Below are 15,283 nucleotides of genomic sequence, written 5' to 3'. Positions count from 1 at the left end.
CTGGCCATCTGTTTCAAGCAAACCATATTCAAGTGGAAAAGTAAAGATAAAGGTTAAGGATTGTACCCACTTGAAGCTTGTATTGGGTGGTAATGGCATTGGGATGGGTGTTTCCAGTGGTTTTGTAAGTTCTACTCCCTTGTAATCTTCTGTGAATTCCTCCACTTCTTTGTAAAATTCTTCAGCTGCAACTGTGTCCTGATCAAAGTCTTCTATGTCTTCCTCATCACTTAAGTCATACGTTGGAGGTTGAAAGAAATCTACCTCGACGTCATCTTCGTATTCATTTGGGTAAGGTTCTGCTGGCTCAAGGAATTCAGTTGCGGATGTGAATTCGTGACTAGGAGAGCTTGATTCAAGATCGTCACTGCCCATGGAATCAACTTCTTGGTCTGTTCCATCCGACTTTTCACAAGGCATATGCTGTGGAGGTTGTGCACTGTCTTCCTTGGCATCAATTTCAGACTTCTCAGCGGAATTCTCTATGGTTCTTGATTCCCATGGAGGTTCAGCATCTCCTAAATCTTCAACTACTTCCTCTTCTACAACTATCATGGCTTCCTCTACTCGTTCCAGTACAAAGCCATGCTCCTCATTATCCACCAAGGTCTCTAGTGTCTCCTTCATGCTACGCTCTTCTTTTGATTCTCCACATGCAACCATGGGAGTACCTTGAGTTCTTAGATGTCAGAAAGCTATTAAATTTACTACCTCAGTCACGGCAGTAGTGAATTCCAGTACGCCCTTTTCTATCTTTGCTTGCCCTTGAAGAAGAACACGAAGTTTGTCATTCACTGGAGGTTGGGGTGGGTGTGAGGTTTCATTGGTTGGGGGAGAGGGTTCAAAATAAGAATGTGGTGGTTCTTGGGAGTAATTGGATTGGGATTGTGGTGGATAAGGGTCATATGGTGGTGAATGGTGAAAAGAAACTTGTGAGTGTGGTGGTTCAAATCTACGTTGAGAAGATGGTCTATAAGCATAGGATGGGCCTTGTTGGTAGTTACAAGGTTGTCCACCATATCTATTAGCTTGGTATGCATTGTAAAGTGGTCCTTGTCCATGATATCTTGGAGGGTGTTGTTGCTTAAAGGGTTGATCAGATCCTCTTGGCTCCATCCATCCTTGATTGCTCTGACCTTGATGCATGTTCCTGCTATAACTTTCGTTCCTTTCAACAATATTATAACCAAACTCAAAGCGAGAGGGGTGAGAATTCATAGTAGCTAAAAAATAAAAAGGGAAAAAAACAAAAACAAATAAACAAGTAAAAGAAAAATATTTACAATAACCAATAATAAGGCACACGTTTGCAGTTCCCCGGCAACGGCGCCATTTTGAAGAACGGAAGATTGACGGTTTAGAATTCAGAATAAATTCCCGTTGCAAGTATAGTTTCTAAACCAAGCAATAGTCCTTTCTTACAAATGTTTTGGTTGTCACAAGTAACAAACCCCTTTAAAATTGATAACCGAAGTATTTAAACCCCGGGTCGTCTTCTCAAGGAACTACAGGGAGGTGTTCTTATTATTGGTTATGAGTTTTGTAAATTGGGGGTTTTGAAAGTAAGGAACAAATAATTTAAATGGCGAGTAGAATAAATAAATAACTATAAAATAAACTCTTAGCAAGGTATGAGAGTTTGGAAGTCCTGTCCTAGTTATCCTGATCAATGGTGATGAGAATTGAGTTTTAATCCCACTTAGTTAGCCTTTACTAAAGCAAAGAAAGGTCAAGTGGACCAATTAGTTTGATCCTCAGGTCCTAGTCAATTCCTAAGAAAGGACTGGAGTTATTGAAGTTCAATTCAATTAGCAAAGACAACAATTATCAATCACGTTGAGTTTGATAACTCATGAGTTACCAATTGCTTAACCAAGGCCAAAAAGGGAAGGGTAAACTTACTCGAATAAAAATGTCTTCAGATTAGAAGCAACAGTAATATAAATGAAAGAAAGCAATCATAAACTGAAATACCTCAAATAACATTAATTAAGAGAATCATATGTAACATGGAAGAGTTCATAAATTAAATTGAGAAAATAATTGAAAAGGAACATTGAACCTGATAAAGAGTTGGAATACTAAACCGAAATAATAAGAAATCCTAATCCTAAAACCTAAGAGAGAGGAGAGAACCTCTCTCTCTAAAAACTACATCTAAACTAAAAAAAGTGAATAATTCGAGAGCTCTCTCTGAATGGATGCATTCCCCCACTTTATAACCTCTAATTTGTGCCTTCTGGACTTGGATCTGGGCCAAAAAGGGATTCAAAAACCGCTGGGAGCGTTTTCTATAATTTCTGGTGCGTGGCGTCTGTCACGCGGTCGTGTTATCTGGAATTTTCCTTATCACGTGTTCGTTTCAGTCATGCGTCTGTGTCATCTGTGTTCTGCTTAAGGCGCGCGTCCGCGTCAGTCACGCATTCGCGTCGCTGCCTTTTCACGCTAGGCATGCGGCCGCGTCGTCCATATGTTCGCGTCGCTACCAGTTTCTTCAAAAACTCCATTTTGTGCTTTCCTTCCATTTTTATATGTTTCCTTTCCATCCTTTAAGTCATTCCTGCCTTAGAAGATCTGAAACTACTCAACACACAAATCACGGCATCGAAGGGTAATAAAGGTAATTAAAACAGTTATTTTTAAAGCATAGGAAACATGTTTTTCACATATATCACATAATAAGGAAGGGAAAGTAAAACCATGAAATTTACATGAATAAGTGGGTGAAGGGTTGAATAAATCACTTAAATTGAGCACAATATATATCATAAAATATGGGTTTATCAGTTGTCATGGTGGAAAGAACAATGGAGTAGTAGATGTCTAATTGAACATGGTATTTCAGAACCTGAAATTGTAGAAGGACAGGATGTTGTTGTGCATGTTGATGACCAGGTGAGGGATCTTGGAGAGCAAGCCAAATTGAATTCTAGTATGGTGAAAGGCCCCCCTGTCAAACCTACCACCGAGAAGGTCCCTCTGATGAGTTTAAGCATGGTAACATACAAGCCCTAAGCTAAAGAGGCATTACCGAAAAAGACAAATGTGAATTGTAACATGGAGTCTCAGCCTAAGCCTAAGACAGTTCCCAAACCTAAGCCTAGGACTAGGAGATACTATCTAAGGTCTTTAGGGAAAGGTTTTTCAAAATCAAAGGGAAATGCTGGTGACCATGTTGTTTTATCCTCTGAGTCAGACTCTCATGACAGCTACGAGAGTGCTAAGGACAAGGCCTATAAGCCACAAGAGCCGAATGATAGCTCGGATGAATCGGGCATTGGATATACTGTTCCTTCACACAAGAAGAAATTCAACAAACCCAATCCAAGGAAGAAGGTCCAGGCAGAGAGTGGAAAAAAAAAGGGAAGGCCAAGGTCTGTGTTGATGATGATGGATTTGTGGAAGACGTTTCTGATGAAGATGTGGACATCGGATTTGTGGGGGGAGGGAGAAAGGGGGATAACCATGACGCTTTTGATCCGGGGTCAGAATCGGATGGTGCCAATTCGTGGCATTCTTTGGAGATGAAAACACCACCTAATTCAGAGGATGAGCTGGTTGGAGAAGAAAGTTTGGAGGAGGTATTTCCGGTGTTTAGATAGGGTGCTAGGTTCGGAGAACTGCATTTAGAAGTCGGGATGAAGTTCAATACTAAGTGGGAGTTCAAGGAGGCAGTGAGGGAGTTCACTATACAAGAAGGGAGACGGATGAGGTTCAGGAAGAACGACGGGAAAAGGGTAAGGGCAGTATGGAAGGTGAAGGATTACAAGTGGGTTGTGTATGCATCAAGGGACCACGAAGACAGTTGCTGGCAAGTGAAGACATTCTTCAATGATCATACCTGTCCACGAGAGGATAGGAACATGGCAGCAAATAGAAATTAGGTTGCCGGTAAGCTGGTCAAAAAACTAAGGAAATATCCAAATTTCAGGAACTGTGAGGCTACAACATATTTCAAGACGAAATACGACTTGTCGCTCAATAGGAATTCTATATCACGGGCACTGTGTGATGCTAGGAATATAGTCTATGGGGAAGCGAAGGAGCAATATGCTATGCTTAGGGACTATGGTGAAACACTGTTGAAAACCAACCCAGGATCCACTGTTCAGATTTGCACAAAGCCACAGCCTAATGGTGAGGTCATATTTAAGAGGATGTATGTTTGCTTGAGTGGGTGCAAGTCAGGTTTCAGGGCTGGCTGTCGTCCGTTACTTGGACTTGATGGGGCTTTTCTAAAAACTATTTTTGGGGGGCAAATTCTATCGGCTGTTGGACAAGATGCTAATCATCATATATACGTTATTGCCTGGGCAGTTGTGGAGGTGGAGAACTTTGAGAATTGGAAGTGGTTTCTAGAGTTGTTGCATGAAGACCTTGGAGACTACAAGACTCATGGGTGGAACTTCATCTCTGATATGCAAAAGGTAATCTCTTAGTATAACCTTAATCTCACATAAGTTGTGATGTATAAAACTGTGTTAACTTGGTTTAGTACATAAAGCGCAGTAAACTTCTGTGAGTGATGATACCTCTGTTATTATTGTTTGATTAGTTACTATACTTATGTGGTATGTTGTTTGTTATAACTTAGTTAGGTACTGAATGGTGCAAATCAGGGATTATAATGATGAACGATTATAAATGATAGGGACTATTATGGTGAACGAGTTTCAAAAATAGGGACTATTATAGTGATCGATGAGGAAAGTTAGGGACTATTATGGTGATCGATAAGGAAAGTTAGGGACTGTTATGGTGAACTATTATCACTCTTAGGCACTGTTATGGTAACATGTTGTTTGCTGTCTTCAGGGATTACTGCCTGCCATGAAAGCGGTGATGCCTGGTGTAGGCCACCGTTTCTGTGTCTGGCACTTGTGGTGAAATTTCAACAAGCAGTGGAAGGACCTGGAGCTGAGGGGACTGTTATGGGAGTGTGCTAGAGCTACAACATTTCAAGAGTTTAAGGTATGTAAGGATAATATTTTTGTTTTGGAGTTACCTTACATGGACTTTTTTCACTATTGTTAATTCTTGCCATTCAGGATTACATGGATAGGATAAAGAGGCTGAACGCGGACGCATGGAGGTATCTTGACAAGTGGCCCAGGGAGGCATGGACGAGGTCACAGTTCAGACACAACCCGAAATTGGACTCGATTTGCAACAACTCTTGTGAGGTTTTTAATTCAAAGATCAAAGAAGCAAGGGGAAAGCCTATACTTACTCTCTTAGAAGAGGTGAGGATGTTTGTCATGAGGACTATGGCTAAAAACAAGGTGAAGTTGGACAATCACCTGGGGCTGTTACCACCCGTAATCAAAAGTAGGCTAGAAAAGGTGAGGAAGGAGTCCAGACATTGGCATGCTATATGGTCTGGAGATACTGGGTATGAGAAGTTTGAGGTCCATGGGCGTCCTACAAACCATGTGGTGGACTTGGGAAAAATATTATGTACCTGCTAGTTCTGGATGTTAATAGGTTGTTTTTTCCCATCCACTTATCTTTGCTCATTGACTTTTACACTTGTCTTATAAATGATTTTGTTTTAACCTAAGCTGGTTGTAAAATGGACTTGTAGGGATTCCATGCGTTCATGCTTGTGCTGCACTGGCCATAGTGAACAAGCACCCGGAGGATTTCTGCCACAAGTTCATAACCATGGAGTCTTACAAGGAAACATACAAGTACCACACCAATCCTATACCTGGCCAAGCCTTTTAGGAACAAAGTCAGTATAACAGGCCATTGGCACCACCAATCAAGAGGAAGCCAGGGAACCTTCAAACAAAGAGGAGGAAGGACTCCGATGAAGGCACAAGTTCTAGCAAGAAATCTAAGCCAGGTACAGCCATGAAAAGACAGCTTCGGCCTTTCACTTGCAAGTACTGCTTGCAGAAAGATCACACCAAGAGAGGATGTAAAAAGAAAAGAGCAGCTGATGCTGCTCAAGCTACAGCTGATGCTACGGCTGTTGCAAAGGCTGCAGAGGCTGCTAAAGACCCTAAAAATGCAACTGCCTAAGCAACTGCAACTACCCATGCCAATGCAACTGACACTGCAACTGCCAATGCCACTGCAACTGCAACTGCTACTAGTACAGCTACGGCTACTGCTAATATTACAATCAATTATGCTCCTATTGGTCAAGCTTCAGAGATTGATCTGTCAAAGCTAATTTGTTCTGAACCAGAAGATTCTCAAAAGGTACAATAGTAATTCTATAATAAACCTTTTTAATTCATGGACTAATAACTTTGAAAAAGGTTTAGTGGGTGACAAACTTTGGTTTTCATTTGTAGTTTGAAATTTGTGTAGTTCACTAAAGTAAGAGGGGAACCAGCCACAAGACCTGCCAAACTGCCTGCTAGAAGAAGGTCACCACCGACTACCCCTTCTACAGCACTAGACCCAATGAAGGGTGCGAGTTCTGCCACTGCCTCACGATTCACAAATTTTCTGAAGTTTGTGCCGACCCCTGGATTTAAGCACCCCCGGAAGAAGTGAACTTTCATATTAGGACATTAGACTTGTCAAGTGTTTGTTTTTTGTTAAAAGAAACAGTGACTGTGCTCACTCTAAACAATGGTTCATTTTGTTGATTACTAATCAAGTATGTCATGCTACTTGTTCAATTACTTATGGCTGTAATGTGTTAAAACTATGAATGGTTTGCCATATTTTGGTATAGATCAATTAATTCTATCCATGGTTTGAATCAATCTTTCTTTTACTTATTTATATGTACTTTTACTTCATCCAACAGGATATTATATTATAGTAAACTAAGATCAGTTACAGAAACCTTGTGATGTTACCACATAACACTTTCATTCATTACTTTGGGAACTACATTACATTGACATGTTCTCAACCCTTCAATAGCACCATTCCTACAAAAACAACAACTACTAAGAATCCAAACCCAAGAACATGAGTGATGAATTTCAGATTCCTAATGTCTGCCTCCATCTTCCCCATCCGCCATGCAAAGTTCTTCTTCCTGTCACCATCATCATCTCCTGAAATAGCTCTTTCAGACAACTCCTCTTGCACACAATCAGCCCAGACGAATAACCCACACCATGTTTTCCCACTTGTCTGCAAACAACCAAAAAAATCAACCAAAAAAAAAAATTCAATCAGCTACAAATCATTTACCTTTACTCACATTATAGTTGGGGCAACCAAAGAAGGGCTTGTTAGGATGCTTCTCCGTCCCTGACCACCTTAGCATCGGGCGACAACCACAGCCGCACCAGTCCGGAACCCGCCCCTGCTTGCTTCGTGTTGTGCTTCTCCCTCTCCAGTTCTCCGTCGACGATGACCGGTTCGAACTTCCTGCAACATGGCTCCCAGTTCCTCTCATGGGGGATAGCTATTGGTGTACACAACAGATGCAGAAGGAGACGTTGATGGAGAGAACCACATTGAGGGGATGCCAACGAAGTTTTAGAGTTTAAACATGAAGACAGGGACTACATTGGGGAATTTTATAACACAATCGACGTCATCTGTACACTCTGACGTCCAACGTGGTAGTGGCTGTGCCACATAAGCATGACCGTCGCTGAGTCACGCCGAAAATTTACCGAAGGATCATCATGGTGCCCGGATCGCAATCTGGAGGACATAAATAGTGTAATTGGAATCTCAGGGACTAAATCGGTGCACGGGTTGAATCTGGGAGATCATTATGGGGATTTAGTCGTATTTGTCATCTTCACGGCTACTTGCATTTATATATACACTTTTTTTTGTGAATTATTTGCCACTATATTTATATATTTCAGGTAGATATAACTAGTAAAGATAGCATCGAAACATGATTGGGGTAAAAACGGGTAACTCATATTCGACGATTACTCAATTACTCTCTACATTTGCTGCATTTTTTACTTGGCAGGCACAGGTTTTAGGGACCAACCTTTTATTAATTTTTATTTAATTCTAAACAAGTTATAATTATTATAAAAAATATTTTAAAAAATTATTTTGTAATTCAAAAAAATATTACTATCGGATTTTGTGTCTAATAAAATTTCACACTATTTGTTTTATTTTTTAACTTTAAATTCTAAAAAAATATTACTGCCAAAATTACCAACAAAAAACCTCCATAGTAATCATGGCGCAAAACTCAATTATTAGCGCTAATGTTACTGTTAGATTTTTTCTATGACAACGTCATCCAAAAATTGGTCATTCAATAATATTTATCGTTAAATTTTTTTAACGATTATTAGCGTTGAAGAGACAAAGTCCGATAGTAAACTATTACCCGTGACATTTATACCATTAGATTATTTCCGCCGATAAATCCGATAATTTTCGACCATTTTTTTACTATTTAGATGCTTTCAGTAATTATTCGCTCTGCACTTGGCTACCCAACATTTACCGTCAGCATGATAACTAGCACACTAGAGACACCTTGCGTCTTTGAACCGATAATCATCTTTCGACTAACCTAGCCTCCTCTGTTTCTTGGGACCAACAAAGAGTAGTACAAGAATATTTTTTTGTTGTGTAGTGATTTTCAAAGCATGTATTATCTCCTGCATACATGCAAGTAGGCTGACAACACGCCCTTACATGTTGAAAAAGCAGTCAAACTACTTTAAAAAAATTGCAGAAAAATATCTAAAAAAACTTTTTCAGGCACAATAACACGCTTCCTGCGTGTTGCATAAGAAGATGCCATGTTTCCACCACGTCAGAACAACTTTAAATATTTATAATACTGTCAAACACCATAAACATTAATATTCTGAAAAAAAAAAAAAAAACCAATAACTTTTAGATATACAAAATAATTTGTGTTTTTTTATGACAATATATTGGAGTATATTTCACGTGAGCTTTGTATATATTATGCTCCTAAATCTACTTAAAAACTAATTAAAAAAAATTAACGTTTGAAACATAACCTTACCTATGCTATTTTTATGCAGTAATTTTATATGACTACTCAAAGTCTTTGAATAAGAAAAACAGTGAAACATATTAACATACATTTGACCATGTGTTGATTTAGGTTACACGTAGCCTTCAAATGTATATGATAATATTAGCTCGTTTTATCACGTCAAATGGTTGTTAAATTTAAGAGCTAAGATGCAGATATATGATTATTATATTACAGAATTATTATTTACTCACTACGAACTATTATATACTAAATGCAGAATTTTATTTGTAATTAGTTTTACGTAGAAAGTGAAGGCAGAGAGAAAAAATCAAGAGGGGGAATAAGGTGGCAAGCTGGTTGCAGTTGTACTAATGCTACCACCGCCTGGGTTTTAACGCCCTTTTTTTTTTTTGGTTAATGTCCACGAGCCCATAGATAGATATTCAATGATCTCGTCTCATAGCATGCCACGTCTCCCTTCATTCCGAGTCAAATACTCGATCCTATGAAATTTCCAATCCTTACATTCCATTTGCGCGTTTCTCTTTCTCTTTTTAATTTTAGTTGATTTATTTAATTAAATAAAGGGTTTACTTTTACCAATAAGCACCTTACTTTATTCATTTTCATTTATTTGGGTTTCAAAATATTCAACGTTACGAATATCGTCGTCGACGCTACAAAACACAACACAGCACAAACACGTCATGCCATGTATGTCTATCTTTCAATTCATCATAGTCAAACCCTCCAGAGTCGTAAATTCTCAGCGACTTTTCTTTCTTTCTTTCCCTATCTCGTTCTCCATCTCCATCTCCATCTCCATTCTCAATTCACATTCTCCTCCTTTTTAATTCCACTCTTCTCCATCTCCATCTCCCTAACCATTACTCTCTATAGGTAGTTCTAATTAGGTACTAATATTACCATTACTCAACCGCCATGGTCTCCTAGATGGCGTTTTGTCTTTTTCCACTCTCCACCTCTCACCTAACAAAGTCTCTTTCTTTTTCTTCTTGAAGCTGCGGATTTTGAAGTAAAAGCTGAATTAGCGGAAGCATTGGGTTTGCTATTTGAAGAAAAAATGGGAGCGGTTTGTTCAGCTGGCATGGCTGAGGGCAATGCTGAGCTGCGAGGGAAGAATACTTTGGGGTTTTCTGGGAAGCTTAAGAAGGAAGATAGCTTTATCAACAAAAAGTCAGAAACTTTTTCAGATTCAAGGAGTAATAGTCGTGGTAAAAAGCAAAAGAAGCAGGTCGCTGATTTTTCCGGCGAACTCAAATCCTCCAGTCCCGCTCCAAAAGGGGCAAAACAGGTATTTTTCCAATCTGTACTGATCTTTCTATGTCTTAATGGGATGCAGTTAGTTTTCCATGGATTTAGAGAAATTACAAAATTTTGACTTTCGAAGTGGATTCACTTGTGTTGTTTCTGTTGTAGTTCGTAGATTTGACTTCATTATTTGATTTAGTGATTTTCCCTCAAATAAAGTATGTTGTTAATTCTAATTGTGGAGATACTATCTTTGTGTATATTTCCTTTTGGCAGTTCATCCACAGGGGCTCTTTTCTGGGAAGAGCTAGTGAGAAGGCCGTTGATGTTCTAGACTCACTTGGGAGTGGCATGCCAAAGTTAAACACCAACAGCGGGTTTGCCTCTGGAATGGCTTCTAGAGGCAAAAGAATATCTATATTGGCTTTTGAAGTAGCTAATACAATAACCAAAGGGTCAATTCTGTTTCAATCACTTTCTGAAGAGAACATTCAGTTCCTTAAAAAGGAGATTCTACAATCAAAAGGAGTTCAACAATTAGTTTCAACTGATATGACTGAGTTAATTAATCTTGCTGCGGCTGACAAAAGGTTTAGTGCATTCAAGGATCAGTGTTGTCTTCAGAGTTTTGAAGTTCTTTTTATTTTATTTATCTCTTGTTTTGGGGCAATTTATAGGGATGAGCTTTGTGGTTTCTCACGGGAAGTAGCAAGATTTGGAAATATGTGTAAAGATCCGCAGTGGCACAATCTAGATCGATATTTCTCAAGGTGCTATCACATGATTACACATTTATACTAATTGCCATGATTGAATTCTTAGAGTATTACAATTTACAAACATTTCTCATTAGGATTTTGAACAAAAATTTCAGATTAGACTTGGACCATGCCTTGGGTGATATGCAATCCAAGGTAGAGGCAGAAAAGACAATGCAGGAGATTACCAGTCTAGCTCAGCAGACTTCTGTAAGCCCATTGTCAATTTTTTTAATCTTTGCATGCCTCAACAAACTGATGGATGCACAAGTCATTCTGGTTATTCCATGTTTGCTGAATGATTTTAATTAATAGATCTTTGATCTTTACATAGTTTTGACTTTTGAGTTATTATGCTTGTATCTATATGTTGTTCATATAATTTTCATTTTATACTTCTGGTATTCTTTTGAGTTCTTTACTTGTTAAAATAAGGGTACCATTCCAGATTTTGGTGTAGTCCATCTTTGAATTACTGTTTTTATCCTTTTGTATGTAGGAATTGTACCATGAATTAAATGCTTATGACCGTTTTGAACAAGATTATCAGCAAAAGATTAAGGAAATGGAGTCCTTAAATCTTCCTTTAAAAGGTTAGAAAATTTATTATATGCTTTTCCCTAGAATGTCTAATGGTATTTGTTTTTCCAATGATAATCATTTTTTATCTTCAGTCGGATGTACGTAGTATATGCAAGACACATGCAAAGCGAAGTATGCAGAAATTAATTAATGATTGACAGCTCTATATGCCTTATAATTTCAGGTGAGGGTATCACGTTTTTTCAAAGTGAGCTAAAGCATCAAAGAAAGATTGTGAGGAGCTTGAAAAAGAAGTCTCTTTGGTCCAGAAACATGGAAGAGGTATGAATGAAGGGATAGTTCCTAATGTTGGACCTAATTGTATTTTTCGGTTCCTTTGTTGGAACGAAACCTTATTTAGTTGGCTAGAAGTAAATGTTCTATGTCTACGTTTATTTAAAGCAATGTAATTATTCTATGTGATTTGCTTATTGCAGATAGTTGAAAAGCTTGTTGATATCGTTACCTATATGCATCAAACTATTCATGAGTTCCTCGGAAACAACGGTATGACACGTGTCTTTTCTGAGAAAAAACCATATGTTGCTGCTAGCATAGAGGGCATCTACTTGTCCTTATTCAATAAGAATTCATCAGATTTTCCAACCTTAGGTTTTGAAGTCTAAATTTGCTCAATTTATCACGACCCTCTGCTATGCTTCAAAGAAAATTACTTGCATTCTGTCTGTATGACATGTTTGTTGGGAAGTCTGAACTCGTGTTTGTTTAGAATTTAAACTTACTTGAAATGAAAGATATCTATAGCATATTATTTACACATAATACATTTACTAAGGATGGAAACTCTGAAAATAGGTGCTTCCCAAGTTTTCTTTAAAATTTCTTGGCTCAAATTTCCACTTAGTTGCTCAGTTTTATCTTTCTAGCTTGAATCACATGAATGAGAGGGATTATTTATTGTAATTTTACAGCTGTCTTTCTTGTACATGATTTTTCTGCTTGGATTAGCATACTGTCTTAGAGCATTTGGGAAAACTCTTAAAACTACAAAAAGAATCCCTAAATCCTCGATTTTATATTAGTCATTTATCAAGACATATGAAAATCTTGTGTTTTCTATCTATCATGTCAATCTTATTGGTAGGTTGTAAGGGTGGTATGATGATTGATTGTAATATTAATGAAATTGTGAATTCATGGTAGGTACAGCTGCTGCCGATAACTATAGTAAAGGGTCTCAAAGACTGGGCGAAGCTGGTCTTGCACTGCACTATGCTAATATCATCAATCAGATAAATATGATTGTAAGTTTTTATCTTGCTAATTAAATTTGTAGTGACCTCACCTCAGTTTTTCTTTAAATAAAAAATTCTCTCTATCAGGCTTCTCGCCCAACAGCTCTTCCCCCAAATACAAGGGACACGTTATATCATGGTTTGCCTAATAATATCAAGAGTTCTCTTCCCTCTCGGTTGCAATCCATTGATGTCACAAAAGAGGTATGCCCTTCAAGTTGCAGATATATTCATTTCCTACCAGTCATTTTTTATGGTGTCACTTTCTCCGAGTTGGTCACTTCTGCTCATGAAGATTGAATTTTACATCGTTGTGCATTATCCTAAATAAAATGACAATTTTTTGTAGCTGCCGATCACTCAGATTAAAGCCGAAATGGATAAGACTCTTCAATGCCTTCTTCCATTTGCCACAAATACTATCAAGTAAGATATGCTTTCAACTCTTTTGGTTTCCCATGCTGGCCCTATTTTCATATATAAAATTGCATTAGAAGTCTATGCAATTGCTTTATGTAACATATTTTACTTTGGACAGAGCACATCAAGGTTTTGGATGGATCGGTGAATGGGCAAACACAAGGTTAGCTATATATAAACTTGTATATCTGTGGGATTATGATTGTGTTTACATGTGCTGTGTGAACTAATAACAGCTTGAATTTCATGAATTGATGATAATTCTTGTTCTGATTTGCAGTGGTAACGATTTTGGTGAGAGTACACCCGCTGAAAGTAGTAAGCTGATGCGCATCCAGACACTCTATTATGCTGATAAGCATAAAATCGATAATTACATCGTTGAATTGTTGGCATGGCTTCACCATCTGATAAGCTTTGTAAGATCCAGACAGAATACCCTGAAGCAAATGCCTATGCGATCTCCTCCAAAAGGGAGATTCCAGCCCAAGATGCTTGAGTTCCTTTCCCCAGACGGCAGTGGCAACAAGACGTTGGGACGTGAAGTCTCTGAAGAGGATAGGAGGTTGTTAGAGGAGGTGATTACAAGGAGGAGCCGTCCTGGAATTAGCAAAAGCATGGATTTTGATGCTCCAAAGAAAAGAGAATCAAGAAGAGATCGGTACATGGCCAAAAGCGCTAGCAGTTCGCCTGTCAAGGAGTTCTTGGGTACGGGTATGGGTACGAGACTCGGCTCAGAGCAACAAAACTACAACGTTTTGGATATCATGGATGGATTAGGATACCGAGACCTTTCATTCTGAATTCATTTCTTCTCTTCCTCTTGCTGGCGTTGCTAGTCCAGTTTCTTTCTTGCTATATAGCATTTCATCATTCATTTCTTCATCCTTAATTTATATGTATATATCATTATAAGTAACTAACCCCAGATCTTCTTAGTTCTCAAATTTGTTTTGTACAGCAAAATAGAAGTATAACTAGATTGTTCGACAATTCTTTGGTGGGTGAATGTATCGTCCTACAATTTATAGCAGCATATGAGAATGAGTAAAATGCATTTATGACTGAATTTTCTATAAAGGTCATTTATGACTCAATCTTCTATAAAGGATACTACTATACAGTGCAGAGACATTTTAGTTATTGAAGAAAAGCATTTCAAAGTTCTCTATAAATTATTTGTTTGGTTTGATAAAAAAATGAGAGGATAGAAAAAAGGTAAAAAAAGAATGAATGGAAAAAAATATTTTTTTGTTTGGATATTAAAAAAAAATAGAAAGAAAATAAAATTGTGCTTGCCAAAAGAATTCTCCCACAAAAATTTTTTCTTTTCATCACAAGTAAAAGAATAAGAGAAGGAAAAATATTTTTTTCATGTTTCCAATACTACTTGGTTATAGTCATTAATAATTATTAATATAAATTCAGTTTTAATAGTTTTAATAAATTATTATAATAAAAATTTACATTTAAATATTGTATGCATTAGATAAATAATTTAAATTAAATATATAAACTTATAATATTTTATAATATTTATAAAATACAATAAATAAAAATATTTATATTTTATTTTGTATTAAAAATTTATTTCACATATAATATAATACAAATAAATATATTAACATAATTTTTTCTTCGTGCAAATCGAACCTCTTCTATCTTTTTTTCTCTTTCTTTCCTATCATTTTTTTTTTCTTTCTTTCCTATCATCTATCTAGAAGTGACAAAAGTAGAGTTTAATTTGAATCACATCTAAAAATATCACATCCCTAATTCTATCCAACACGCAAATTATTAATAACTCACACAAATTATTAAATAAATATAACATTATTATATAATTTAATAATAATTTAAATTAAAACAAATTTTTATGTTAAAAATATTAATAATCTTCTCCTTAGTAACTAAGAATTTTTTGGTAATTCAACATCCACTTGTATTTGGTATGAAATCCTTAATTCAATATCCACTTAATAGTTAATAGTAACTAAAAAAATTTTACATTTAATAAAAAATCAACTCTACCTTCAAACAAATGTAGAGTTTAAAACCATGCTAGCAAAAATTTTAATTTT

General features: G+C 37.0%; 2 protein-coding genes and 1 pseudogene across 8 annotated transcripts; 2 read left to right on the top strand and 1 right to left on the bottom strand.

The window, feature by feature from the left end:
- The first annotated feature begins 3,057 nt into the window (after positions 1-3,057).
- Positions 3,058-6,027, top strand: LOC107607523 (uncharacterized; annotated as a pseudogene).
- Positions 6,028-6,873: 846 nt separating this feature from the next.
- Positions 6,874-7,372, bottom strand: LOC148553874 (uncharacterized). Its single transcript, XM_088493113.1, has 2 exons — positions 7,175-7,372; positions 6,874-7,104 (listed from the first exon to the last, which is right to left on the bottom strand). The coding sequence occupies exons 1-2, from the start codon at positions 7,370-7,372 to the stop codon at positions 6,874-6,876; spliced, it is 429 nt and encodes a 142-aa protein (XP_088349239.1).
- A 2,152-nt stretch (positions 7,373-9,524) lies between these two features.
- On the top strand, positions 9,525-14,282 carry LOC107609893 (elongation factor G, putative (DUF668)). Of its 7 annotated transcripts, none has more exons than XM_016311949.3 (13): positions 9,525-9,628; positions 9,937-10,229; positions 10,463-10,776; positions 10,864-10,956; positions 11,061-11,154; positions 11,444-11,537; positions 11,711-11,808; positions 11,964-12,033; positions 12,697-12,791; positions 12,870-12,986; positions 13,132-13,208; positions 13,321-13,365; positions 13,483-14,282. In XM_016311949.3, exons 1-13 carry the CDS (start codon positions 9,622-9,624, stop codon positions 14,003-14,005), a joined length of 1,920 nt encoding a protein of 639 aa, XP_016167435.1. In that variant the 5' UTR covers positions 9,525-9,621; the 3' UTR covers positions 14,006-14,282. The 7 variants fall into 7 exon arrangements, with proteins under 7 accessions (XP_016167435.1, XP_016167434.1, XP_088348803.1 ...); XM_016311948.3 differs by having other exon boundaries at positions 12,691-12,791; XM_088492677.1 differs by having other exon boundaries at positions 9,543-9,828.
- The last annotated feature ends 1,001 nt before the right edge of the window (positions 14,283-15,283 follow it).

The sequence above is a fragment of the Arachis ipaensis genome, chromosome B7 (genome assembly GCF_059453495.1).
Source record: "Arachis ipaensis isolate K30076 ecotype BB chromosome B7, ASM5945349v1, whole genome shotgun sequence".
In the NCBI taxonomy this organism is placed as follows: Eukaryota; Viridiplantae; Streptophyta; class Magnoliopsida; order Fabales; family Fabaceae; genus Arachis; species Arachis ipaensis.
The sequence above is the reverse complement of the archived record's forward strand: the minus strand, read 5'-3'. Positions and strand labels throughout refer to the sequence as shown.

Excerpts from the sequence above, each read along its gene's own strand:
- LOC107609893 (XM_016311948.3), top strand. Across the intron at positions 10,957-11,060 it reads CTAGATCGATATTTCTCAAG|ATTAGACTTGGACCATGCCT; the intron begins GTGCTATCACAT and ends CAAAAATTTCAG. Across the intron at positions 11,538-11,710 it reads CTTAAATCTTCCTTTAAAAG|GTGAGGGTATCACGTTTTTT; the intron begins GTTAGAAAATTT and ends TTATAATTTCAG.
- LOC148553874 (XM_088493113.1), bottom strand. The coding sequence starts at position 7,372 with ATGAGAGGAACTGGGAGCCATGTTGCAGGAAGTTCGAACCGGTCATCG. Across the intron at positions 7,105-7,174 it reads TTGGTTGCCCCAACTATAAT|ACAAGTGGGAAAACATGGTG; the intron begins GTGAGTAAAGGT and ends GGTTGTTTGCAG.